This window comes from Tachyglossus aculeatus, chromosome 21, assembly GCF_015852505.1.
Source record: "Tachyglossus aculeatus isolate mTacAcu1 chromosome 21, mTacAcu1.pri, whole genome shotgun sequence".
Classification (NCBI taxonomy): Eukaryota; Metazoa; Chordata; class Mammalia; order Monotremata; family Tachyglossidae; genus Tachyglossus; species Tachyglossus aculeatus.
Window position 1 is genome coordinate 65,759,559 of NC_052086.1, and position 27,990 is coordinate 65,787,548.

General features: G+C 46.3%; 1 protein-coding gene across 1 annotated transcript in view; it reads right to left on the reverse strand.

Moving 5' to 3' along the window:
• The window catches only part of BRI3 (brain protein I3), a 45,609-nt gene that overhangs the window by 7,097 nt on the left and 10,522 nt on the right, over positions 1-27,990 (reverse strand). Inside the window, exon 2 of the mRNA XM_038763721.1 lies at positions 24,743-24,830. Within this exon, the coding sequence (XP_038619649.1) occupies positions 24,743-24,830 (88 nt within the window). The remainder of the gene's footprint in view (positions 1-24,742; positions 24,831-27,990) is intronic.

The following is a 27,990-nucleotide window of genomic DNA, read 5'->3' on the forward strand; positions in this document are numbered from 1 at the left end:
TACAGTCTGGCGGGGAGGCAGACATGAATACAAATAAATAAAATCACGGATATATACTTAAGTGCTGTGGGGCTGGGAGAAGGGAAGAGCTAAGAGAACAATTAAGGGCAATGCAGAAGGGAGTGGGAGATGGGGTTTAGTCTGGGTAGGCCTCCAGGAGGAAATGTGCCTTCAGTAAGGCTTTGAAGGCGGGGAGAGTAATTGCCTGTTGGATTTGAGGAGGGAGGGCCCTTCAGGCCAGAGGTAGGACGTAGGCTAGGGGTCGGTGGTGTGACAGAGACACAGTGAGAAAGGTTAGCACTAGAGGAGTGAAGTGTGTGGGCTGGATTGCAGAAAGAAAAACAGTGAGGTGAGGTAGGAGGGGGCAAGGTGGTGGAGTGATTTAAAGCCACAGATGAGGAGTTTTTGTTTGGAGTTTCCTGAGGAGTGGGTGACATGTCCTGAATATTTCTGTAGAAAAATGATCCGGGCAGGCAGAATGAAGTATGCACTGGATGGAGGAGAGACAGGAGGCTGGGAGGTTAGCAAGGAGGCTGATGGACATGTTAAGTTTGAGGGTGACAGGAGGACATCCAAGTAGAGATGTTATCCCTCATCACAGCATCAAACAGGAACTTACCCTGAGCTTTAAAGCACTCAATCAGCTTACCCCCACCTGTCTTACCCTGCTGATTTTCTACAACTCAATCTGCACACTTCACTCCTCTAACTCCAGCCTACTCACTGTACCTCCATCTCAACTTCTACTGCCAACTCCATTCCTGTATCATACTCCCTCTAGCCTGGAGCTTCTTCCTCTTCCACCACTCTCCCCACCTTCAAAGCCTTAATACCACACCTCCTCCAAGAGACCTTCCCCAATTAAGCCCATTTCCATCACTTCCTCTCCTTTCTGGATAGCACTTGATATTCACTGCATCCTCAGCCCCAGTGAACTTATGTATGTATCCACAATTTATTTATATTAATGTATGTCTCTCCCTCCGGATTGTAAGCTTCTGGGCAGGGAACATACCGACTATGTTGCATCGTGCTCTCCTAGGCACTTAGTATGGTGCTCTGCACACAGTAAGTGCACAATAAATATAATTGAATGAATGAATGCTCTGCAAACAGTACATGCTCAATAAAAACCCTTGACTGATTGCACAGGACCTTTTAAAAGAAGATCCAGGCCATTGTATGTACAACACCCCCCTCGACTGACCCAATCTTCCCCCTACTACCATCCTGTCACCTACCATTGTACTAGCATAATGCATCCTCTGCATAGATTCTTGAGGCTCATTCAGCATCCAAGTGCTTAATACAGTGCCCTGCACATTAGTGTTCAATAAATACCACTGATACTCCTCACAAAAGACTCAACCATCAGTTTCCAGGTGCTGTTAGTGCACTGCACTCACTAAGTGCTCAATAAATAGCACACGACTATCTTTCACTGCCTCCACGTTACACCCTGGAATAAACCTGGATCGAAACCTAATGGAAAACATCAGCCTTTGTTTTCCACTGCCCTGAAAAAAATATCTGGTTCATTAGATAAGGTCCTGGAATAAAGCAGTTCTTCTGACTGGTAGAAGAGACATCTCTCTCGCTCGCTCTCTCTCTCTTTCTGGATCTGCCAAGCCCAAGAAGACCCTAGCGCAGGCTGATCTTGGAGATTGCCCCTTACTGCTTTCATCTACGGTGCTTTCTCCCCTGGAGAATGGGTACTTTCAGCTATCACACCAAACCTCTCTCAGATCACCAAGAAACCATCAAATAAACACCATGGCCAAAACTTAAGGGACACAACTAATCTCAAAAAAGATACTTACTCACTCAAACCCAACTTCCCCAGAAGGCAACTAACCCTGCTCCAAAACTGAAAATCTCCAGTAGAAATCAACACTGATGGGCCATTACTATCAATGATAAGAACTATTTGGAACCTAGACTGGCTAAAACCAGAGCTTTTTTCCTACCAAAAGGTGGAACTACGGATGTCAGCAGTCAACCAGTAGGCCAGTGGCAGAGTTGGAAAGCTTTGAAGCTTCACTATGAGCTAGTCTCTCACCTGATTCAAGGTCTGGGGCCTAGTGATGGGCCTGGACTTGGATATAAGTTAAAACGAACTTGAGGCTCCATAAATGTAACATGCATGTTGTAGAACGGCAGTTCTTAGTGGGAAAGCGTCACAGTAACCTTATGCTTTGACAGCCAATGCAGGCTGATAGATTAATGAATTTTCTAGATTGTAATCTCCCCTAGGGCAGGATCATATCTTTTAATTCGAAAATGTATTTTTCTGAGCACTCGCACAATGCTTTGCCCATAGTAGGCACTCAATATTGATTGATATTTATTAAACACTGGCTCGGTGCCAAGCACCTATGGTGGGGTGGCTATTAAGTAATCAGATTGGAGAGTCCGTGACCTGCACAGGGCTTTATCACTTAAGAGATGGTGTCTTACCCCTCTTTCATGGAGGAAATTAAGGCCCGGAGGGGTTAAGCCATTTGCCCTTGGTCACAGTGATCAGTGACTGAGCTGGGCCTGGAACCCAGATCTTCTGACCCAGATCCAAGCTCTCTTCCATAAGATCAGGCTGCCTCCATTTCATTTAGAGAAATTCAGCAATTCCGCCAAATGGCTCCCACAGCAATAACCTTGAGCTGGAAACTGCCAACTTTCTCACATGATGCTTCAGTTGAAATGCGAATGTGGCAAGAGTTACCACATTCATTTGATTAAAGGGGATGGGGAAGTTGCCCTCTCGATTTGGCTGAATGTGAAATACCAAAGTCTTTGTGAAGTAACAAACAGGTGGAGATTTACTGTTCTCACTTGCCAGCTCAGTCGATCCTCCCATAATATGTGTTTTCATTACTCATCTGGGCGAGAATTTGGCGAGAAATGCAGGACTGCTCTGTCCAGGCGAAAAGGGCAGGAATGTGTCTGTTATACTGTACTCTCCCAAGCGCTTAGTACAGTGCTTTGCACACAGTAAGCACTCAATAAATGACAATGAATGAATGTGTTGAAGTGTGGAGTTTCAGCCCCTTCCCCCTGAACTTCTGTAAGTCACAGAACTGATTGCCTTGAGTTTCTTCTTTCTGCCTTTTCCACTCCCCCTGAGTGCTAAAGGGCAGTGGAGTAAAGGAAAGGAGAAAGGGATTATCTGTGGTTTCCTTTTACCCACCTGTCTGCCCCCTATACACATAGATAAGAGAAAACTGGCTGTTTAGCAGGGCACTTCCCATACTGAAATCCTAGGGCTCAGCCCAAAGAAGTTAATCAATCACTCCTTTTCACTGAGCGTAGAGCACTGTACTAAGCATTTGGGAGAGTACAATAACAGTTGTTAGACATGTTCCTTCCCCACAATGAGCTTACAGTCTAGAGGGGGAGACAGACATTAATATAAATTACGTATATAAGTGCTGTGTGGGACTGAGGGAGGGGTGAGACAAGGAAGCTAATCCAAATGCAAAGATGACACAGAAGGGAGGGGAAGAAGAGGAAATGGGGGCTTAATTAGGGAAGGGAGGTAGAGTGGAAGTCACACACACCCCAACAACCCAGCCTAACCCCAGTTTGTCTATTGACCAGCCGGATCGACCTGACTGCGCGGTGGGGTGGAGATGAGTTCAACCCCTTGTCCCTGAGTATGGCTGGAATTTCATCAGGGCCTCTGTACCTCTCTGGTTCACATCCACCAGCAGCCAAATCCAAAAGGGGACAGGGGAGACCAGACCAAGACACTCGGGGCTATAGGTGAGGCCCACCTACGGAGCCCCGTGCAAACACTGCCATCTCTACCATCAGTCTAGGCCTCAATTTGGCATCTCAGACCAGGTTAAACAGGAAGATCAGTATTGCACTAAAGCCGGCTCAGCTAAGACTTCCTCAAGTGAGAATTAAGCATCCTCAGATGGACGATAGCTTTCAAGCCACGAGGGAGTTATTTAGCAGAAGTAGGAACGTTATTTGCTAAGTGTTTACCATGTGCAGTGCCCCGTACTACGCACTGGGAAAGAATGAACAAATGGAAAAATTAGACATTATCCCTGTCCCTTGAGGGGCGCTCACAATCTCAAAGCAGCATGGAAGCAGTAATGCCTAGTGGAAAGAACACGGGCCTGGGAATCTGAGGACCTGGGTTCTAAATCCAGCTTGGCCATTTGTCTACTGTGTGCTCTCTTCTTACTTTCTCTATGCCTGCATTTCCTGATCTGTAAAATGGGGATGAAACACCTGTTCTTCCTCCCTTGGACTGTGAGTCCCCTGTGGGTCAGTGACTGGGTCCAACATGATTATGACTCTAACCCATCGCTTAATATGCATATGGCACATGGTAAGCCCCATAAATACCATTATAATTATTGTCATTATTGTGAAAAGTGTGCTGAAGCAGTATTTTACTAAGGAGCAGCCCCACGGCTTCCCAAGCTTCCAGGCCCACCAGCCTCACTACAGGGAGGGGCAAGGCCAAGACGCCAAACCCACCAGGGATGGGACTGCAGCAGCTGCTTTTCCCCCGGCCCCAGGCCAGTTGGACGTTGAGGAACTGGAGCTTGGGGAATCCAGGAGGGTCACAAAAAGCCAAGCTACAGCACTCTGGGCAGCTTGAGGTTGGCAGTGATAAAATATTCCTGTTATCTAATCACGGTGAGACACCTCCTTCCCTTTTCAGACCTTCCCTCTGCACTCTTTCCCTCCCTATAAAACCTGTTGCCAGGCCAAGAAGGAGACAAACTTGGGGGCTGGGGGAGGTCTGGAAGACAGACATGGGGCAAAGAAATAAAAATCACATATCCTTAATTGAAAATTAATTTAATTAATCTTAATTTAAGATTACTCCACAGAAAGGAACCTTTATGGCAGGCTCAGCGAACGCTCACTCTCTCAAGAAATACCGCAGAAAGACTGAAATAGACAGAGGCAGAAGAGAAACACATACATCCCTTGAGGGACTCCAGCATCAAAACATAGGGAAGTAACCCACAACAGATGAGTAAGTCAGAAACTGCCCTTTAGGAGCAGAACTAAGTGTAGCTCCTCCCCAGAATCAACCTACAGCTGGGGCGGGAACATAAAAACGACCTTGAAGCCCAGGGCTGAAAACATACACGCGGGCAAAATGCCAGTCTCGAAACACTGTGGTTTCGCTCGAGATGAAGAGGGCTGGCCCTGCCACCGACCGTACCACTAAGTTAACTGGGTGAGAGGAAATAAGGATTAGAAACCCAGACACCCAGGCATTAGAGCCCCATCCTTATACATCTAATTTTAGCTCCGGGATTAGATAGCGAAAAGAGTCGTGCCCCCTCCGTGGCACGACGGCCAGCCAAGAATGGCAGACGGACAGAGTAGGTGGACTACTCAGGTCACCTAGAGAGCCCGCCTCACCCAATCATCGGAGCCACGTCAACTCGAAAAATCACCACAGGTTCACTTCTCCCGTCTACGGATAAACGAAGCTCGGGTCAAGGATTTAGGGAAACGCTACCTGAAGGAGAACTGTTCCAATTAAGCCGAAATGAAACAGGGCCGGGTGTTTGCTATCCGTGGCCCTCCCAGATTTCACTTCTCTGAATGTCAGGGAGGGGTGGTTGAAGGGCTCCTGTGGCTTGGGAGGAACGGACTTGAGCAGGCAGCTCATCGCACAGTGGGGCTGAACCCCACACCCAAAGGATCACCTACAGGGTTCATTTCTGAGCTTGTAGTCCCCTTCACCCCTCCTGCTCCCCCACGGTGGCTTGCTGGGCTCGAGCCACGAACAGGCCTTGGGGCTCTTCCAGTGAGTGGGCCCCATGGCTTCACTTTGAGGCCTGGGGGATGAGGGGGTGTGGGGGATGGTGTTCGGCTGCCAACCGGCCTCCCCGACTCACGTTATGAGTGGGGAAGGAGAGGAGGATGTGGGCCAAGCTTCTCAGAAATACGCTGGAGAGTGACATCACACTCCCCGCTATTACTAAACCAATGGGCTGGCAAGCAGAGACAAAACCGACTGAGTCAGAAGCACATGCCCATTAATTGTACATAATAACTGGTCTTTAAGCACGCACTACACGCCAAGCATTGTGCTAAATACTGGGGTGGATACTAGGTAACCAGATCACACACAAGCCCTCCCCTACACGAGGCTCACAATCTACTATCTGCTTGCTTCAGCTCCTGCTGTCCCTCTGGCTGTTACCACGTTTTCAAGGGAAAGAAGGAATGATTCTCCTGCAATTTTAATTGGCTCAGATCATTTTCTCTGGGGGGAGTCTGAACCATATGTCTATTTATTTGCATGATGATAAACTTCACCCCAAGCCTAACCTCATTTACCATGGTTTGAACCAACATTGTTTCCCAACAATCCATTAGGGGCATTTATTGGGCAGCTATTGAGTGCACAGCACTGAGTGCTTGGGAGAGTAAAACAGAAGGCAAGATTCACAGTCCTTGCTCTCAAGGAGCTTCTGATTTAATTGGGGAAATCAACGGTGTATTGCTAGTATAAAGCTGCATCAGAGATCTAACAGCAACAATTCAGCTGCTCTGGAGAATAAAGTAAGTTTCACCTGATTTTTTGGATTTAAAATGTGCAAAATACTCTGCCGAGTTGAACCCCACCCCTTTAAATCAGTGAGGAAAGCTCTTCCTCCAGACCTAGGAGGGTTACTTGGGGGTGGGGGTTGGAGTTGAGACATTTCCAAATTATAACCCAATGCAGGTGCCCACCCAAGGGCGGGGTAGGTGTGAATCCCTCTACAGCTGCATGCTGTAGATTGAGCTGCATGCGCAATCATATTTATTGAGCACTAATTGTGTGCAGAGCACTACTTAGCACTTGGGAGAGTACAATATAACAGAGTTGATGCAATAAATGCTCAATAAAAACTACTGACTGATTGATGGCTTTTCAAACCCAGGTCTCTGAGATCTGAAGAGTTTTCAGGCAGTGATGAAAAGGCCACAAATGGTGCCTTTCTAGCCTGTTAGCCCTCCAAAATTGAACGCACCTTGCCTCCCAAATCTTCTCCTCCACCCAACTTTCTCAACCCACCCGACACCATCACCCTCCTCTCTCCCTCTCAAGTCCGTAACCTTGGTGATAGTCTTCACTCCTCCCTCTTTCAAACCCCATGCTGTTGGCTGCCAGTTCTTTTTTAAACGGTATCTGTTACGCACTTACTGTGTGTCGGCACTGTACTAAGCGCTGGGGTAGATACAAGCTAATCAGGTTGGACACAGTCCGTGTCCTACATGGGACTCACAGTCTTAACCCCCTTTTACAGATGAAGTAACTGAGGCACAGGGAAATTAAGTGACTGCCCAAGCTAATACAGCCAACATGTGGCAAAGCAAGGATTAGAACCCAGGTCCTTCTGACTCCCAGGCTGGTACTCTATTCACTAGGCAACAATGCTTTTCCAAATCCTGTCGACTCTTCCACCACAGCATTTCCTTCCTTTTCAGATAAACTGCCACCAGGTCCTCATCATAACCTTGCTGCCCTGGCCTTCTCACTGATCACCCTGCCTCTAGTCTTCCCCTCTATGGTCCAAATTTCCCTCTTCTGCCCAGATCATTTATTTAAAATGTTATGCACATCTCCTTACTCACACACATCAAATGGTTGCCTCTTCCTCTCCGCATCAAGTAGAAACTCTTGAAGCTCCCTCTTCCTTATTCACTCTCTTCTCCCCTTACATGTCAGTTCTCCCTCTTTGTTCCTCTCATGTTAACCTACTCACTGTGCCCTGTTCTCATCTATCCCACCACCAACCTCTTGTTCATAGAGACTGTGGTAAAGTCACTGTGGAATTTAAGCGCTTATTATGTGCCAAGCATTGTAGTCAGTCATCATCATCATCATCATCAATCGTATTTATTGAGTGCTTACTATGTGCAGAGCACTGTACTAAGCACTTGGGAAGTACAAATTGGCAACATATAGAGACAGTCCCTACCCAACAGTGGGCTCACAGTCTAAAAGGGGGAGACAGAGAACAAAACCAAACATACTAACAAAATAAAATAAATAGAATAGATATGTACAAGCAAAATAAATAAATAAATAAATAATATGTATTTATTGAGCACTTACTGTGGGGATGATATAAATTAATCATATCCCACATGGAATCACAAAATAAGCAAGAGGGAGAACAGGTATTAAATCCCCATTTTGCAGATGAGGGAACTGAGGTACAGAGAAGTTCATTCATTCAATTGTATTTATTGAGCGATTACTGTGTGCAGAGCACTGTACTAAGCGCTTGGGGAAATCAAAGGTGTATTGCTAGTATAAAGCTGCATCAGAGATCCAACAGCAACAATTCAGCTGCTCTGGAGAATAAAGTAAGTTTCACCTGATTTTTTGGATTGAAAATGTTTAAAATACTTTGCCGAGTTAAGAAGTCACTTAAGAAGTTAAGTGACATGCCCAAGGTCACAAAACAGACAAATGACAGAGCCAGAATTAGAACCCAGGTCCTGATTCCCAGGCCCACGCTCTTTCCACTAGGCCATGGTGCTTCTCATGTCCTTCACGCTACCTGGAATTCCCTCCCCTTTTCATGTTCAACAAACCACAGCTCTCCACATATCTTAAAAGCCTTTCTGAAATTTCAATTCCTCCAAGAGACCTTCCTGGATTAACCTCTTGCCTTCCCACTTTCTATCCCCACCCCTGCCACACCAGCCTTTCAGCACCTCTGACTCCCAAGCCTGTGCTTTGCCCTCTAGGCCATGCTGCTTCTCCTGAAGGAATGTCTAGGAAGAATTAAGAGGGTGGAACAGATTTCTGTTTAGAATCTGCATCACTGCTAAAATCCAGATTCAGAGCTCAGAAGAAAATGGTCCCTCACTGATTTAAAGTGGTGTTACCTCATCAGCATTAAATATGGGAAACTCCGCGCTTCGCGGCAAATGTTTGCTTTGTCCCCGACTTTATTCTTTTCTGCTTTTTATAAGGAACAGAAGGCTAGTCTGACTAGTCACTTTGGTATTACACCAGAAAGGAAATGGAGGGGGCAGACAAGGACTGTTTCTTCCTGCCCGGAACAAAGAACTCATCTGACCTGTTTGGAACAACCATTTAATTTCCCTGTTCTCCACCCTCCAACAACTGCAATAAAGGCCCAAGTCAAGACAGGGCAAGTCCTAGCTATATACTGGTTAGCCAAGAATCCAATCCAACACAGAACACTTAAGTGCTTTCTTCCTCACAACTAAAAAATTGGTATTTTTTTCCCTTTTTTGGAGGAGCACTGTCTAAAGAAATCATTTTGATACTGGAAAAAAAAATTAAACATATCCACCAAATCACTGGGATTGTGTCTCCCAACTGTTTTACTATAGTCTCCCAAGTGCTTAGTTCAGTGTTCTGCACACAATTAGGGCTCAATATGTACCAGACTGATTGATAAGATACTAGAAAACACAAACAAAAGTAGTTTCCCTTACCAATTCCAGTTTTGTCAACCATGGTTTCAAGTATCCACATTTACTACTCTTTATGCCATCTGTTGAGTAACCATGGTTGGCATGGTAAAGCTCTACGTAATATCCCTGATAGTAGCAATTTCATACTAACTGCAAAGTGGACAGCAGGAAACTGGAAAGAAGAGGCCCACTGAAAGTCTGCCTCTGGAAGAAGAAAAGTGGATTTCCCATTATACTTTCCAGTTTGACTTATACTTTTATTTTTCTTTTGTGCATCTCATTATCCATGTCATTATTACCAGGGTGGCTGGAGCAACTTTGGGAATGCCACTTGGCGGCATACCGAAACTGACAGCTACCAGACGCTTCCAATGATCTGACCGCTCAAAACGAGATTCACTGCTGAAAGTGTGGCTCCCACTGGTCTGAAGTCACTGTGGACCTCTACAATTTGACTCCAAAATTAGAATTCCAAGCTTCCAACACACCCCAGATGCCTGAGCCGCCATCGGGAATCATGTGACGAAGCAGTTAGTGACTAATCCAATATCATAATAAAGTGCAGGCGGCGGGGTGAGCCCACAACAGGTCCCCTTATGCCACACCACGGGGTAATCAGCAAGCAGTGGTATTTACTGAGTGCTTACTATTTGCAGAGCCCTATACTAAGTGCTTGGGACAATACACATATGTGGGAGAAGCTGCCTCCTCTTACTCCACAAAGCCATTGGGAACTCTGGGCTACCTGGGATGGACCCTAACATGGGCAACTTGAGGGCTTCTCAATTTTTAGAAAGTTGGGAAAACCAGGGCTGTGGCTGCCGGGCTCTGACTTTTGTGAGCCATCTAACCATTGTGCCCTACTGTTCATCATATTTATCATCATCTGTCTATTTTTATATTTTCATCTCTCTTTACATGCCTGCCACCAACCCGCCCCCCCCCCCCACAACCCTTACTCTTAGATTGTAAGCCCTGTGTCAACTCAGCACAGTGATTTGCACACAGTGGGTGCTTATTAAGTACTATTACTACCACTACTGCAACAACAAGTAGAGCCTAAGTGCTAGCCCATATTCAATGCTCCCTCAAAACAGTATGGGACATTCTTTTCTACCCGAGGATATTTGGCTAGAATGCCTTTAGGAAATTTTTTCCAACAATATGAGCCTGACTGGATACAGCCCTACCGAGTTTCAGAAGAAATGGTTGGGAGCAGCACTGGACAATCCAACCCAGTGAGTCTGCCGTCGCCCACCCTGAGTTTTCTTTTCTTTTTTTTTTATGGTGTTTGTTAAGCGCTATGTGCCAAGCACTGTTCTAACTGCTGGGGCAGATACAAGGTAATCAGGTTGTCCCAGATGGGGCTCACAGTCTTAATCCCCATTTTACAGATGAGGTAACAGGCACAGTAAAGTGAAGTGGCTTTCCCAAGGTGACACAGCAGACAAGTGGGAAAGCCAGGATCTGATCCCACGTCCACTGACTCCTACGCCCATGCTCTTTCCACTAGGTCACGCTGCTTCTCTAGTCTTCCTTACTTTGGGGTTTTGCAAGGACACCCTCCCTCACCCCTCCCAAGCATTACAGGAGGACCAGATGCAACACAGTAGAGACTAGGCTGGGGACGGGTTTTTCATCATCAGAAAAGACAGAGCAGGGAGCACTGCCAGCTCCTCCTCCCCCAACCCTGGGGCCCTATACTGTCATCCTCATATCCTTTATCCCAGATAGAACCCATGTGACTATGAGGTGATGACCTGTGACCTCGCTCCCTTAAGTCACCACTCTCACCCCTCAGCTATTTAGCCCCCTAAATGGGCAGATGTTCCAGTGGCCAGCCCCCACAGGCTCCTCTCCCCCCTTTCACCACTGTCACATGGAATTCAGAACTTTCTAAATTTCACAGGAACACAGGACCTAAGTTCCAAACCCGCAGTGCATTTAATAAAAACCCAGGAAGCTGCAGACAGGGCTTTGCTGCTTTTTATCTTAAGTTTCTGGGGCAAGACGCAATCACTAACTCTTCAGAGGACAATAAATGAATCAGGCGGGAAGCCTGGCTGGGCTTGGACAGGCCTGAGCTTAGCTGTCCCTTGTGACCCAGCAGATTTGACTCCACTTCATCCTGAGGCGCTCTTAATTGAAGACAACAGGTTTAGAGCAAAGGCATGTGCTTGATGTCCTTTTCTTCCAGGGCTGGACACCACCACAGAATATCAAGTATCGAGGCAGACATCTTTGTTGCCATCCATTACTCCAATTGGCACCTGAGACCCAAGCACCAGCCTCTTTTGCTAGCCTGAAGCCTGCACAGCCCCTCTCTGAAACAGGTAGAGAGTGAACAGAGGAACAAGACATGGTACAGCTTTCCCCTAAACCGAAGGGGTTCACTGCTGCTGGAACAATAATGATAGGGGGGGGGTGCACACTATGATAAGTGGAGAAAGATCATGGAAATAGAGACCCACTTCCTCCCCTTCTCCTCCACCCCCAGAGTTGTCTGGGGATACAGGTCTGAGCTTGGTTCCATCCAGATAGGCACTCATTTCTACTCCTGCATTGTTTCCTGGCTCACAACCCTAGAAAGAATGCCAATAATGGTTCTGCGTGCAAGAAAAGGAAAGGATGCTGTCACAACTAGCAGATACTCAGGATTCGGCAATTACATTTAATCCAGAAGAGTTATCCCTAAATAGGAGTGGGCTGAATAATAATAATGATGGTATTTGTTATGTGCTTACTATGTGCAAAGCACTGTTCTAAGAACTGGGGGGACACAAGGTGATCAGGTTGTCCCACGTGGGGCTCACAGTCTTAATCCCCATTTTACAGATGAGGTAACTGAGGCACAGAGAAGTGGCTTGCCCAAGGTCCCACAGCTGACAAGTGGTGGAGCCGGGATTCGAACCCATGACCTCTGACTGCCAAGCCCATGCTCTTTCCACTGAGCCAGGCTGAAGGTTATTTGTCAATGACAGTCAGCTACCAGGAGGGCTCGGGCATTTGGTGACAAGCTCAATGGGACTATGGATTTCCCAAGTGTTACCGTTTAAATACATCAGTGCCTGTTTTTTGGTTTTTCTGTACAATCAACTACTAGCCAACTGCCTAAAAACAGTTATTTGATGCTGCAAGATGAAAGGCTCACCTCACTATATTACTGCGGTCATAGGCAAAACAGTGACACAGCAGTCTACAAGAAAGTGGCAAACCTGCTAATGGCAAAAATCTGCTGGTAGATGTAGATGGATTCCCTAGGAATCAAATACATCGGGAGGGAGGATAGATTATTTCTTCCCCTTGCAAGATTTGAACACTCAAGGAATAAACGGGGGCCATGTTTTCAAGAGGCAACCTGCTAATTTTGTTCCTGGACACGTGCCTCCTCTCTTTGTCCACGTAAATGGCAATTGTGCAAGCGGTGGCCCAGAAAAAAATGTCTCTATTCACCTTCCCTCTCCACAACCTCCTTCCCGAAGTCTTCACCATCCTTTTCTTCCCCAAATCCCACAGCACGATAGGAGGTCAACCTGCCCAATGCCACAACTGAGGACTCCCATTTTTGGCATGACGTTATGGATGGAATGACAAATAGGGGGGCACTACTGGGAAGGGGAAACAAAAGAGGCCCAGCTGAGAACATTTAACTTGGCTCCTTAGGTTAAGGACTAATTTTTAGACAGGACAAACAAACAAACAAAAAAAACCCCACATTTATTTTCACTGGATAAAATAAATTTTCAAAGCCACCTTTCTGATGCCCAATGGCATCTGAAAGAATTTCCCCCTCCCCACCACCTCCCTCATAAGTCCCAAGTCACTGGGACTCAATTGCAGTCCAGAACCCTCCAGCTTTCTGGGGCCCCTCAAGATCAGGGTGGCCCAAAGAAGGATCAGGCCAAGCCCACAACTCCACAGGGCTAGTCTAGAACCAGAATGGAACCAAGGATGGGAATACAAAGTGCTATTTTCATGGGTGAATTCTCCTCTACAACAGTGTTAAACTTTTCAACATTCACTATTGGCCTCAAGGATTTAAGACCCTGACATACCAAAGGGAAGGCAGCATTCTTAGCTTTTGCGAACCTATAGAAACTGCCTCTCCACACTTTTCATTTGACTCCTCATACTGTTTGAGTAACAGAAATTAAAATACACACGTATGAGGCCTATAATAAAAAGCTTGCTGAGGATTACTCTTGGCAATGTAGTCCCCAATTCCTCTATGAGAATCCCTTGCAAGGTCTTCATTACACATACATGTTTGCAGGAAAAATCCAAAAATGATACCATTAACTATGAAAGAACCCAAAGTCTAAGTAACGTGTATAATGGGTGGGTGAGGGTCCCCCAAATTTAAATTGGTCCTCAGAGAGTGGTAAACTACAGAAAACTCAAAGTCAACTAAAAATAACTTCAAAGGCCTATCTAAAACACTTATAATGAGAAAGTGCTGGGACTTGGCTTAAGAAACAAAAAAATGGTTAAAAAGAAACTTGCCATCAAATTGAAAGGGCAGTCTCCTGGTGGTAAACTGTTTCCACTTATACTTGGGACTCCTCTACCCATGGACTGGAGAATGAGAGGGTTACTCAAGATGCTTTACCTATTTCCTGTGGGTTTTTTTTTTTTTAAATGGTATTAAGCACTCACCCTAGTGTAGTACTGGGGTAGATACAAGTGAATTAGGTTGGATGCAGTCCCTGTCCTGCCTGGGGCTCAGTCTAAATAGGAGCGAGAACAGGAACTGAGGAATGGAGGCGTGAACCGACTTGCCCAAGGTCACTAAGCAAGCATTTGGCAGAGCCGGGACTAGAACCCAGGTCCTCTGAGCCCCAGGCCCATGCTTCTTCCACTATATCACGGTGCTACTACCAACTACTTGGGAGAATTACCTGGTTTTGAAACAAACATCAACATCCTTGGGAGGGAAAAAATGCCAGGGTAAATATAAAACAAATAGGTCTGGCAGGAAAATGCCAATTACTCTGAAAGAAATTTCTTCAACTCCAAAGGACTCTGCCATCTTAAATGCATCTAGTCATTTAATTGTGTGCTCTGGTACTAGACAGATAATGCGACCCTGTCCCAGTTGAAGGATCATACTATCCTTTCCAATCATCAATGATATTAATTGAGAGCTTACCGGGTGTAGAGCACTGTTCTATGTGCTTGGGAGAGTACAACACAGAACAGAGTTGGTAGACATGATTTGCTGCTCTTAGCCAACTCAGTAAACATCTTTCTCCTTGACCAATTCCTTATCCAAACAAAAGCCAAGAAAACAGACTTGCTGATAGCCACCACCAATTTACCAGCCCTGTATCAGCAGTGGCTCAAAAAGGAATCAACTATCTTTATCCCTGGAGAGACCTGGTGCTGGGTCCTGGGCAAAGTGTTCTTCAGTCTCAGCCAATGATACACTTGATGTCTGTCAGAACAACTGCTAAGACTGACCAGAGCATCTGAAAAGCAGCTGTCTCAAACTGAAGGACCAGGAAAACAAGTGCCAAAAGAGCTCCAGCTGATGCTCCTACCCAAGGAGCCTACATACCACTGTGCAGAACCTCAGAAACCAAAAAATATAAAATGCCCTGCTCCTGATCTAAAATGCAGGGAGAGAAGAGATGGCAGAACAGAGTGCCAGGCCTTACTCATGATGCTTCTTTACGTTTCCCACAATAAGAAACTTGTCCATTTTCATCTCTTCCTAAGAAAATGTTCTCCAAGATTAAATTAACTGGGACAGGGACAAGGGCTTGGAACATCTGGACTACACACAATGACCACAAGAGTTCTTTCCTTACAGAAAAAACCCTCAAAGAATCTAGTTGTCCACTAATGAAAAAAATCCCATTTCCTATGCTCCTGCTCCCATGTCACAGAGCACAATAGCAATAAATCCAGACCTTTAACTACCTCCTAAATCCCCAGCCTTTAGATTCTTTTTTTCTCCTTTTCTATCTTTCCTTTCTTCCTTCCTTTCTTTTCCTTTCTTTTTCTTTCTCTCTCTCTCCTGATGATTTTGTCAACTACTTTGTTGACAAAAATCAAAACCAGCAGGAGTGAGCTCCCCAAAAATCTTGTCCTCCCAACTCTGGCTCCCTCCCACACTACATCTACTTTCTCATCCCTCTCCAGAGCTCTCCTGAGATTACCCACCTACTTTTAAAACTAACCTACCCCTCTACCTATGCCTCCAACTGGCTCCCCTAAAATTGCCTGTGACGCCCTTTTCCCCTTCCTGACCCCACTGTCAATCATTCGCTCTCTAATGGCTCCTTACCCTTTGCCTTCAGACTCACATCCCCAGTATCCTACAAAAACAACACACAAAAAAGCTTCTCCGTACTCACTGCCCCTTCCAGCTATCACCTCATCTCCCTCCTTCCATTCCTGTCCCTTTCTGACCCTCTCCAATCCAGTTTCCACCCCCTTCACTCCAGAGACCAGGTCACCAATGGCCCCAGGTCACTATTCCAGTCACCACTGGCCCCATTTTCACCCAATCTAATGGACTCTATTCTTATCTAATTCTCCCAGCCTTCTGGGCTGCCTTAGCATGAACCGTTCCCTTCTCTTGAAATGGAGAATTTTCTCTTTACACTATTAAATTTCACTATCAAGACTTTCCCTTTCAAGAATTTTCACTATTAAACCTTGGTTTTTCTGCCACTCTTCTCCTGGTTCTCCTCCTGCCCCTCCAGCCTGCCTTGGTCTCTGTTATTGGCTCTTCCTCTGCCTCCCATCCTCCCATTCCCTAACTGTGGGTGTCCTTCAAGGTTTTGTCCTGGGCTCCCTTCTGTTCCCAAAGCTACCTCACTATACCTGACTGCTTTCCCAACTTGAATACTGCGTCAGCCTTCTTGCTGATTTCCTTACCTCCTGTCTCTGCTCTCTCCAGTCCACACTCTTGTGCACTCCAGATCTCTTTTCTAAAACACTGTTCTGCACACAACTAGCTATTCTTCAAAAACCTCTATTGCACTCTACAAGTTGAAACTCCTCACAGCTGGTTTTAAGGCACTCACTCAGCTCTCTTCCTCCTACTTATCCACTCTCTTCTCCCAATATATCCCATCTCACTCTCTTCATCCCTCTCACACTCAACTACTCCCTGTGCATCATTCTTGTCTCTCCCACCACAGCTCTCTTCTTGTTCATACCCTCTCTCTAGTCTGGAACCACCTTTTATCACCCTTCCTCCAGAAGGCCTTCTCTGCTCAATTTCTCATCTTCCCATTTTATATTCCACAACTCCCATGCCAGCACTTTTGCAAGCTTTAAGTACAACCTAATGTACACAGTCTTTATATTCTATTACTTCCTCCTAACTGGATCACCTTAGTGTCTGTCTCCTGAGCTAAACTGAAAGCTCCTTGATACTAATGGATACTAATACTAATTCTATTGCACTCTCTCATTTACTTAGTATAAGCACCATCAATTGGGAGAAGCAGCATGGCCTACTGGCAAGAACACGGGCTTGGGAGTCAGAGGATGTGGGTTCTAATCTCAAATCTGTCACTTGTCTGCAGTTTGAACTTGGGCAAGTCACAACTTCTCTGTGCCTCAGTTACTCCAACTGTAAAATGGGCATTAAGACTGTGAGCCCCACGTGGGACAACCTGATTATCTTGTGTCTACCCCAGTGCTTAGAACAGTGTTTGGCACATAGCAAGCGCTTAACAAATAACATATTTCCTCCTACCATTGTTCCTTCTTTCCTATCTTCTGCATTTCTCTCTCCCTCACCCTCCTCCTCTCCCCTTATAGCTCTGGACCCTGTTGGACTGTGACTCTTCCTCTATCCATTTTATCTACTCATATTTAGCCTCCCATCTCTCCTCCTCAGGTCACTTCTTCCAGTTCTCCTTTTCTTCTGTTAGTCACTGTATCTATCTTTCCTTGTTGTTATGAGCCAGTCTCTAGAACTGCAAGCTCGTTATGGGCAGGGGACGTATAATTCTGTTGTATTGTACTCTCCCAAGTGCTTAGTTCAGAGCTCTGAGTATAGCAAGTGCTCATCAAATACCACTGAACTGACTCCTTTTTTAAACTATCTAGCACCTTCCCCACTTTTCTGTCCTGCACCTTGTTTTCCCTTTATCAACTTTTCTGCTCTTTCCCTGCCATCTGCCCTGTTTCTCCACCTCTGCCATTCCAAATACCAGCATTTTCTCCATGGCCCTGCTCCTGGGAGGGGGATGTAGGCGGGAGGGGGAGATAGGATGAGAAAGGCTGGCTGGGCCATCTAATAACAGTAATAACAATATTACTATTATTCCACAACCTACATGATTGGCACCTTCTCTTCCCTCCTCAGGGCCATTTTCTCCACAATTCTGAACCTGCAGCCCTAGTCAAATGGAGGAAGGTGGCTATGCTAGAGCAAAGGAAGCAGGCAGGAGATCTTCAGGCTTGGTCACGGGTGAGGCCACACCAGCTCTTCTGGCCAGGGGAAAGACAGGAGGCCTAAGAAGGTCCTGAGGCCTGGCCAAACCAATAGAGTACAGTGTGAGAAATCAGTCGGGACACTGCACTCTGGACACTAAGCTCAGACTGACTCCACGCTAAAGTCCACACGGGGCAAAATCTGCGGGCCCAGCACCGTCCAAATGAAGATCACTGTTTTTAAAGTTCTCTTCCAGTAAGCCTCACCCGGCTTGCTCTTATCTCACTGTTCTACAGTCTTCTCCCTTCTACTAAACCAAACTGGCTTTCTTACTAATTCATCCCCTCTGCTCCTTTTCTCCCCTAACCTCTCGCCCAGTTCACTTTTCACCCAAAATTTTTGCCCACGGTAAACTCAAGCACGGTCTCACTCGTCCCAACCGTCAAAATCACATCCCTCCCTTCATTTAAATCACAGCTTAGACTCACTGCCTCCAAACAATGCTCTTGGAAATTCCACCCCACTCTCTATGCCAGCGCATCCCTAAGCTATCGCAACCCTTCAATCCACTCCAGTAATTACTGATTTTATCTGGGTCTGTTTACTGTGTATGGTGACTATAAATTTGCTCTGTCACCCTCATTAGATTATTAATCCCTAGAGGGCAAGTACTTTGCCTAATTATTAATATATACCTAATCCGCCATGTCTATTATCAGTCTGTGAACCCTGAGGATACTCAAATTCATAACAACTGGCATAATATCTCTCTCTCAACTATCCGGTAAAGTAATGCCACTTCTGCCCCTGCTCTCTCCCCCTCTCTCCAGGCTCGCATCTCCTCCTGCCTTCAGGACATCTCCATCTGGATGTCCGCCCGCCACCTAAAGCTCAACATGTCGAAGACTGAGCTCCTTGTCTTCCCTCCCAAACCTTGTCCTCTCCCTGACTTTCCCATCTCTGTTGACGGCACTACCATCCTTCCCGTCTCACAAGCCCGCAACCTTGGTGTCATCCTCGACTCTGCTCTCTCATTCACCCCTCACATCCAAGCCGTCACCAAAACCTGCCGGTCTCAGCTCCGCAACATTGCCAAGATCCGCCCTTTCCTCTCCATCCAAACTGCTACCCTGCTCATTCAAGCTCTCATCCTATCCCGTCTGGACTACTGCACTAGCCTTCTCTCTGATCTCCCATCCTCGTGTCTCTCTCCACTTCAATCCATACTTCATGCTGCTGCCCGGATTATCTTTGTCCAGAAACGCTCTGGACATATTACTCCCCTCCTCAAAAACCTCCAATGGCTACCGATCAATCTGCGCATCAGGCAGAAACTCCTCACCCTGGGCTTCAAGGCTGTCCATCACCTCGCCCCCTCCTACCTCACCTCCCTTCTCTCCTTCTACTGCCCAGCCCGCACCCTCCGCTCCTCCACCACTAATCTCCTCACTGTACCTCGCTCTCGCCTGTCCCGCCATCGACCCCCGGCCCACGTCATCCCCCGGGCCTGGAATGCCCTCCCTCTGCCCATCCGCCAAGCTAGCTCTCTTCCTCCCTTCAAGGCCCTGCTGAGAGCTCACCTCCTCCAGGAGGCCTTCCCAGACTGAGCCCCTTCTTTCCTCTCCCCCTCGTCCCCCTCTCCATCCCCCCGTCTTACCTCCTTCCCTTCCCCACAGCACCTGTATATATGTATATATGGTTGTACATATTTATTACTCTATTTATTTATTTATTTATTTATTTTTCTTGTACATTTCTATCCTACTTATTTTATTTTGTTGGTATGTTTGGTTCTGTTCTCTGTCTCCCCCTTTTAGACTGTGAGCCCACTGTTGGGTAGGGACTGTCTCTATGTGATGCCAATTTGTACTTCCCAAGCGCTTAGTACAGTGCTCTGCACATAGTAAGCGCTCAATAAATACGATTGATTGATTGATTGATTGATTGATTCAGACGGGGGCTATTGAGACATTTCCATGAAGTTCACCTTCCCATTGCTCTTCAATACAAACCTCTGCATTACCCTGCCAAGTGACCTGACAAAAGCAGCATTATAAATTCTAAAACCGACAGTTTCCTCTCACCAGAAGCAGTGTGGCCTAGTGGAAAGAGCAAGGGTTTGGGAGCCAGAGGACCTGGGTTCTAATCCTGGCAACATGGCCTTGGACATGTCACTTAACTTTTCTGCACCTCAGTTCCCTCATTTGCAAAAGGGGGATTCAATGCCTGTTCTCCCTCCTAGACTGTGAATTCCAGGCGGGACCCGATTATCTTGTATCTACTCCAAGGCTTGGTATAGTGACTGGCACATTACCCTTAAATCCTAAACCACCACTGCTCAAACTGTAGCTCTGAAGGCGCACCCCTAAACAGTTCAGCTACAGAGCCCTATCCCGAGAGAGTTGGGCGCCTTACGCTCCTACAGCCCGCCTACCAAATCAGCAGCAGGGCCAACCAGAAAGAATAGGGAACTGAAAGTCAGGAGACTATGTTATTGTTCCAGCTGCTGACTGCCTGCTGTGAGACCTTGGGCAAGTCACTTAAGTCTCCTTACCTGTAAAATAGGGTTCAAATACCTGTCCTCCCTCCCTCTTTGACTGAAAGCTCCAGGTTGGACATGTGTCCAGCTGGACAGCTGAATCCAGCAAGCACCTAATACATTCCATCGTCATCATGGCATCACAGAGAAGCAGCATAGCTCGGTGGAAAGAGCAGGGGCTTGGGAGTCAGAGGTCGTGGGTTCTAATCCCGGCTTCACCACATGTCTGCTGTGTGACCTTGGGCAAGTCACTTAACTTCTCTGAGCCTCAGTTACCTCATCTGTAAAATGGGGATTAAGACTGTGAGCCCCACGTGGGACAACCTGATCACCTTGTATCCCCCCCCCAGCGCTTAGAACAGTGCTTTGCATATAGTAAGCGCTTAACAAATGCCATCATTATTATTATTTATTTTTATCTCTGACCTGGGGATGCCTTCAATCAAACTTTCTTCCAACCACTGTTTCTCTGATTGTCAGAGGGCACCAGAAGAAGCAACAATCACATCTGCTGGCTTGCATAATGATCGCTGGGGCTCAATACAGCATTACTAACACAAAGTCAATCAACAGCATTTACTGAGCCCCTGTGTGCACTAAGTGCATGGTCAAGTACAATAGTGATGACACATTCTCTGCCCTCAGAGGGCTTACAATCTAACAAGAAATAGCTCCTTGGAAGCTCTGGGGTCTTGTGCCCCCACCACTCAAAGAGGTGGCAAGCAGGGAAGACTAATGAGAGGTGCCTGGGCTTGGTCTGGGTTCCTAGCATGCCCACAGCACCGCTTCTGGATTCCCTCCAGATCCTCAGAGCTGCTTTGAGCTTAGGGGACCAACAGCACGGAAGCCCCAGGACCCCACCCCACCTATCAAGCACCCCCCCAAAACTCTCTTGTCCACTTCTCTCAATGCCCCAATTACTACCCAGGAGGAGAAGGCGGACAGAGACTGTGGGATTCTCTAAACTAACTCTGTCAGTCTCCAAATCTGACTTTTACCTAATCTGTAAAATGGGGATTGAGACTGTGAGCCCCATGTGGGACAAGGACTGTATCTACCCCAGTGCTCAGTGCAATGCCTGGCACAAAGTAAGCACTTCAAAACCATAATTATTATTATTTTACTATGGCATGGGAGGAAAAACTAGGCAAGATTCTCTTTTTTAAGTTCTTTTCCCCTCTTCCCTCCTCACAGCCAGACTTTCAGTGCCCAGAAAGCCTAATAATAACAATGGTATTGGTTAAGAGATTGTTATATGCCAGGCACTGTACTAACCACTAGGATGGATTCAAGCAAATCAGGTTGGACACGGTCGTTGGCCCCATATCGGGCTCACAATCTTAATCCCCATTTTACAGATGAGGTAACTGAGGCACAGAGAAGTGAAGTGACTTACCCAAGGTCACACAGAAGACAAGTGGCAGAGCTAGAATTAGAACCCATGACTTTCTGACACCCAGGCCCACGCTCTATCCACTAGACCATCACACCCATGATTCCATTTCATATTGTTACTATTTTCCAGATTTTAGTGTACAGAGGCTCTTTATGTCCACGAAGGACCAACATCCAGGAAATAGCAAAGTCCAAAAAGGATACAAACCTGGAATTTATGTTCCATCAGAATACTGAAAGTGAAACCATTTTCAGAAAAGTTTAAATGAAAATGATTTGATAAGAGCAAGATAAACAAAATTGTTTTGAAACCCCTAATTGGCTTTGATAATACTTTATTATTGTATAAACACAAATTTTTCTCCACAGTCACATTAATTATTAAAAAGTTCATCTTTCGCTAACTACAGCAGAAATCACGGTTTTATACATGGGAACTTTTAAAATGCCACTACACCATGTTTCTAACTTGACCTCAGCGTCGGCAGATCCCGTAAGCAAGTAAAGATAAACAAACGAGGCACTTTCCGTTACCATCTCAGGATTCTACTAAAAAGCAGAAGAGCATAAACTTCGTATTTTCACAGCAAGGTTTCCAAAGACCAATATTTCAGCATTATGATCACAACTATGACAGATTTCACAAGCATAGGACAGGGCGGGAGGAGGGCAGGGGAGGTGGGCAGGAATGGCAAGGACAGCAGCAAGAGGATTGTTATGCCTCTGGTTGAGGAAGAACATGGATGTAGAAAATGCCTACAGCCCTATACAACTTTAGGTTCCTAGAAATGTCAATTAAAAAAAGACAATTCTCGTTTGATTTAGCCTCTTACCTGGGAATTCACTGTAATGAAAGGGGAGAAGGATCAGAGGAAGGAAGAATGAGGAGGAGGGGGAAAAGAAAACCTTTCTAGAACCCTCAGAATTACTCAGGTCATTTGTTTAGTTTTGGTTTGATTTCTTTGGAGGGAGGAGGAGGAAAAGGGGAAGGAAATAAAGAAATACACATGGTCGAGGACAGTGGTTATCCCCAGGAGTTCACAAACACAACCTGGAGTACTTCACAACATGCTTCTGATATAAGTAGAGAAGCCGAATGGCTTAAAGGAAAGAGCCAGAGGCCTGAAAGTCAAAGGACTGAGGTTCTAATCCCAGCTCTGCCAACTGCCCGCTGTTTGACCTTGGGTAAGTCACCTAACTTCTCTGTGCCTCCACTTCCTCATCTATAAAATGGAGAGTAAATACCTGTTCTCCCTCTTTCTTAGATTCTGAGCCCTATGTGGGACAGAGAATCTCCACCCTGATTAATCCGTATTTCCCCAGTGCTTAAAACGCTGACACATAGTAAGCACTTTAAGAAACAGCAGGCAGTTGGATACACTTTCGAAAAACAGTGACAGTAGGATAACAACAACAACAATAATAATAGAAATGATAACTGGGGTATTTGCTAAGGGCTTACTATGTGTCAAACACTGTACTAGAAACAAGATAACCAGATTGAACACAGTCCCTGTCCCACATGAGACAGGGAAGAAAGCTCAGAATGTTACTGTATCAACATTTTCTAACCCCTCTGTGGATATAAGTACTACTGTCTCACTGAATTCACACACTTGGAAGGTTCTATGGCATCCAGTCAGGTTTTTTCTAGCCCCCGCTGACCAGCACAGGTAAGCCATGATCTTTTTTGGGTTTTTCCCCAAGTACTGACCTCACTCCTTCCCACCTCTGTCCCTACTCTCACCTCCCTTCCTCCTGACTCCACATCCCTTCAGCCCCCGGGCTTCTCCACCTCTCCCCCCAACCCGGGTCCCGCTAATGTGAATCCATCCCCACCCTCCCTAACCACATCCCCATAAACTCCATCCCCATTCACGTGCCTCATTAAAAAACAAAACAAGAAAAAACTCAAAAATGTTTGCCCCACTTTCCTCCTGCCTCTGCCACATGGTTCCAACCCAGCCCTTCCTCCCCCTGACCCTGATACTGAGGCAGGGTGAAAGGTGGCCCAAGTTCCAAAAATAAGGACACACAAGGAGAGTCTGGGGTTTCAGGGAGCAGTAGATGGAGGAAGGAGAGGTGAGCTGCAGGGACACAACTTTAAAGGCAGTCAATGCAGGAGGGCATCATTTACCTGAACTATGGTTGACAGCAACTGGGAGATTTACTTTGTGTCGACCAGCAAATGTGTGCCTCCGTCGCCTCCCCACTTACAACTCGTGAAGAAGAACAGGGAAAAGAGCTAAAAATATCCTCCAGATCCACTGCTACCCTCAGCCTCCATCCCCTGCCTCTTCAAAATCCAACTCACACCTCCCTGCACTGATGAGGGAGACAGAGGTGAAACGGCCGCCAGAAGTAGGGGAATGCAAGGCTACGCCATCAGGGTGGAGGGTTTCTGATCGAGGAACCTCCCAGGGCATCACACAGGGTGAACAGGCTCGTCAGAAATCCTGGAAACAGCCAGCTCGCTCCCTCAGGTGGTGCGGCCCCCCGACCACCGACTACCTCAGTCCCGTAATGCACACGCTCTGGCCACAAATGGGTTTTGAATGTAAAACTCTTGCATGCATTTTGCAGGAGTCTGTAGCCCTGTCCACCAGCCGGTGAAAATACAACTGGCAGGGACGAGACGGTGGGAGTGCCGCTCTCCAAACCCGCCACTGTTAGCATCAATTCCTACACATGAGGTTTTGGAGCCATGGCCTCTGGGACCGATGGACCATTGAAGCAGTACAGGTAGCAGCATCCTACACTTCCAACCTCCTCTCCAGGGGCTTCAGCCCACCTCTCCATCAAGGACTTCAAAAGGAGGTGGTGGGGGTGGAGGGGCTTTCCCTCAAACACCTTAAATCCTTCTGCTGCAGCCCTTCCCACCCCAAATAATTTCATTTCCATTACGATGGCATGACATTTGGTTGGTTTCAAGGTCAGAGTTAGGTAAACCATCTTTAAAAAGAAAACACGGCCAAATACCATACCTGCAGGCTGGACAACCTCCAACGACCACTATAGAAGAGGCAGGCTGTTGGATGACAGTGTAAGCTCCATGGGGGTAGTTCGGTCCAACTGATGGCAAGGAGGAACATATCGAAGGGAAAAGAGAAGGGGAAAAAAGCATATGAATAAGTCTAGTTCATGAAATCCCGCAACAAGAGGAGACTGGCAATTTTGTTACACTTTCTAACGAGAAAAGCATATTAATATAATGACTGGATTTCATTAATACTATAAAAATCACACAAAAGATTTGGTTAGAATCACTTGTATGTGCAACACACCTCACAGCTTTAATTGGACACAAGTCTTCAATAGCTTATAAACATTTAAATTCAAACCTTGTGGATGTAATGCAGTAATTAGTACCTTTGTTTCCTAAAGGTGAGGTATAATTTCACTGGCTTATGTTAAACTTCTAAAAGTTAATTTCAACGTTTCTGCAGCCCAGAGTTCACACAAAATCAACTACTTTCTAGAAGAGTCACTTGGGCTGGTTTCAAGGACCAGCCAGTAAGCCCACTGTGGGCAGGGACTGTCTCTATTGCTGCACTGTACTTTCCAAGCACTTAGTACAGTGTTCCGCACACAGTAAGCACTCAAATACAATTGAATGAATGAATATGAAGCTACATTTGCATTCAAGTTGGGACTGGATGGTTACTGGCACTGCTTAGCAGTTTACTTCAGGGTCGCTCTTTGGGTTAAACAGTAACTACAGTACAAAAAGGAGAAGAAAGGGGAGGAAGACACATTCTACTTAGCAGCAATGTGCTAATCCACTCTGCTCATTGGGTAACATACACTAACCACCAAGACCTCCGGGTACCACAACACGGCAGAAAAGTGCAAAGGTTTTTAAAGGCAAAACTCACCGGCTTCAATCTCAAATTGTGGATGGTTGGAAAGACACCATCCCAACCTGATCTGTTTTAATTACTAAAGAAATCTAGTTTTGTTTGCTCCTATTTATGTGGGAATAAACATTTACCTTTTAGATTGGGAGTCCCGCGAAGGTAAGAGACTGTGTTTAATTCTCACCTGTGAATTTTCCCCCAACGCTTCAAGCAGTGTTCTGCACAGAGTAAGGGCTTAATAAATACTATTACTACTACTTTGAGACTGTTTGGTCTGTGTTTTATTCCCAAGCTTTGCCACTTGCTTGCTGTATGGCCCTGGGCAAGTAACTTAACTTCTCTGGGCATTGGTTCCCTCATCTGTAAAATTTAAATTTAAAATGTAAAATTCCCTCCCCCTTAGACTGTGAACCTTATATGCGACAGGGACTGTATCTAACCTACTTATAGTGGCTCTACCCCAGGGCTTAGCACATATTGTAGCACAGAGTGTTTAACAAACAGCACTATTGTTATTCATAATAATAAAAATAGTAATAATATTGGGACTACTACTCCTGCTGGATGGCAAGGATCATGTGTTTTCAGTTTCCGTACAGCACTTGGAATAACACCATGAGTGAGTATCCTATATTTCTCAAAATAGCCAGTGCCAATGTTCTTAACAAATTTAACATAGGACCCTTGGGGAAAAATAATCATGCAGAAAAGACTACTTTGTCTTCTAGTATTAGGTTCACAAGGAATTTAAACACCATGGAAAGAGTTTGCATTCCTTCTGTTCACCAATCACACACATTCAGAGCCCCAGAGACCCCCAAACACTGAACCGATGGGGGGTAGGGGAGGGCAGGCAGTAGCCACCTGGGTGCAATGAACCCCTGGGATCCCTGTGCCAGTTTCGGACTCAGGAAAGTCTTCCCTGAAATGGTGCTGGGCAATCAATCAATGGTAGAGAAGCAGCGTGGCTCAGTGGAAACAGCCCGGGCTTTGGAGTCGGAGGTCACGGGTTCAAATCCCGGCTCCACCAATTGTCAGCTGCGTGACTTTGGGCAAGCCACTTCACTTCTCTGTGCCTCAGTTCCCTCATCTATCAAATGGGGATGAAGAGTGTGAGCCCCACATGGGACAACCTGATCACCTTTTATCCCCCCCCCCAGTGCTTAGAACAATGCTTCGCCCATAGTAAGCGCTTAACAAATGCCATCATTATTTATTGGGTGACTGGGAACTTACTGTGTGGAGAGCAGTGTACTATAGTACAATAGAGTTGGTAGACCTGATTGCTGCCCACAAGAAGCTTACAGTCTACAGGGGAAGACAGACATTAAATTATAGATAAGGGGAAATGGGAGAGTATCGGGAGAGTACCGTGGGGCTGGGGTGATGAGTGTTTGAGGGATAGTCAATTAGTCAATAATATCTATTGAGCACTTACTGTTGCCGAACACTGAACTAAGCACTTGGGAGAGTACAATACAACAATAAACAGACATTCCCAGCGGCAAGGAGCTTAGGGTCTAGAGGGGGAGACAGACATTAAGATAAAGAAATAACTTATAGATATGTAGGTAAGTGCTGTGGGGCTGGGAGGGGTGAAGAACAAAGGGAGCACGTCAGGGATGCAGAAGGGAGTGGGAGAAGAGGAAGATGACTTAGGGAAGGCCTCTTGGAGGAGGTGTGCCTTCAGTAAGGCTTTGAAGCGGGGGCAGAGCAATTGTTTGTCAGATGAGGCAGGATGTGGGTGTGAGGTCGGCAGCGAGACGGATGAGATCGAGGTACAGTGTGATGGTCAGCATCAGAGGAGGGAAGTGCGCGGGCTGGGTTGTAGTAGGAGAGCACTGAGGTGAGGGGTGGGGGGGGGGGAGGCGCAAGGTGATTGAGTGGTTTAACATAAAAGGTGAGAAGATTTTGTTTGATGCGGAGGTGGGTGAGCAACCACTGGAGGTTCTTGAGGAGTGGGGAAACACTGTGTGGCTTAGTGGCAAGAGCCCAGACTTGGGAGTCAGAGGTCGTGGGTTCTAATTCCACCTCCGCCACCTGTCTGCTGTGTGACTCTGGGCAAGTCACTTAACTTCTCTGGGCCTCACTTCCCTCATCCAGAAAATGGGGATGAAGACTGTGAACCCCAAGTGTGACAACCTGATAACCTGTATCTACCCCAGTGCTTAGAACAGTGCTTGGCACACAGTAAGTGCTTAAATACCATAATTATTATTATTACGGCCTGAATGTTTATATAGAAAAATGATCCACGGAGCAGAGTGAAGTAAGGACTGGAGTGGGGAGAGGCGAGAGGCAGGGAGGTCAGCAAGGGAGGCTGATAAAGTAACCAAAGTGGAATAGGATGGTGATTGGATTAAAGTGGTAGCTGT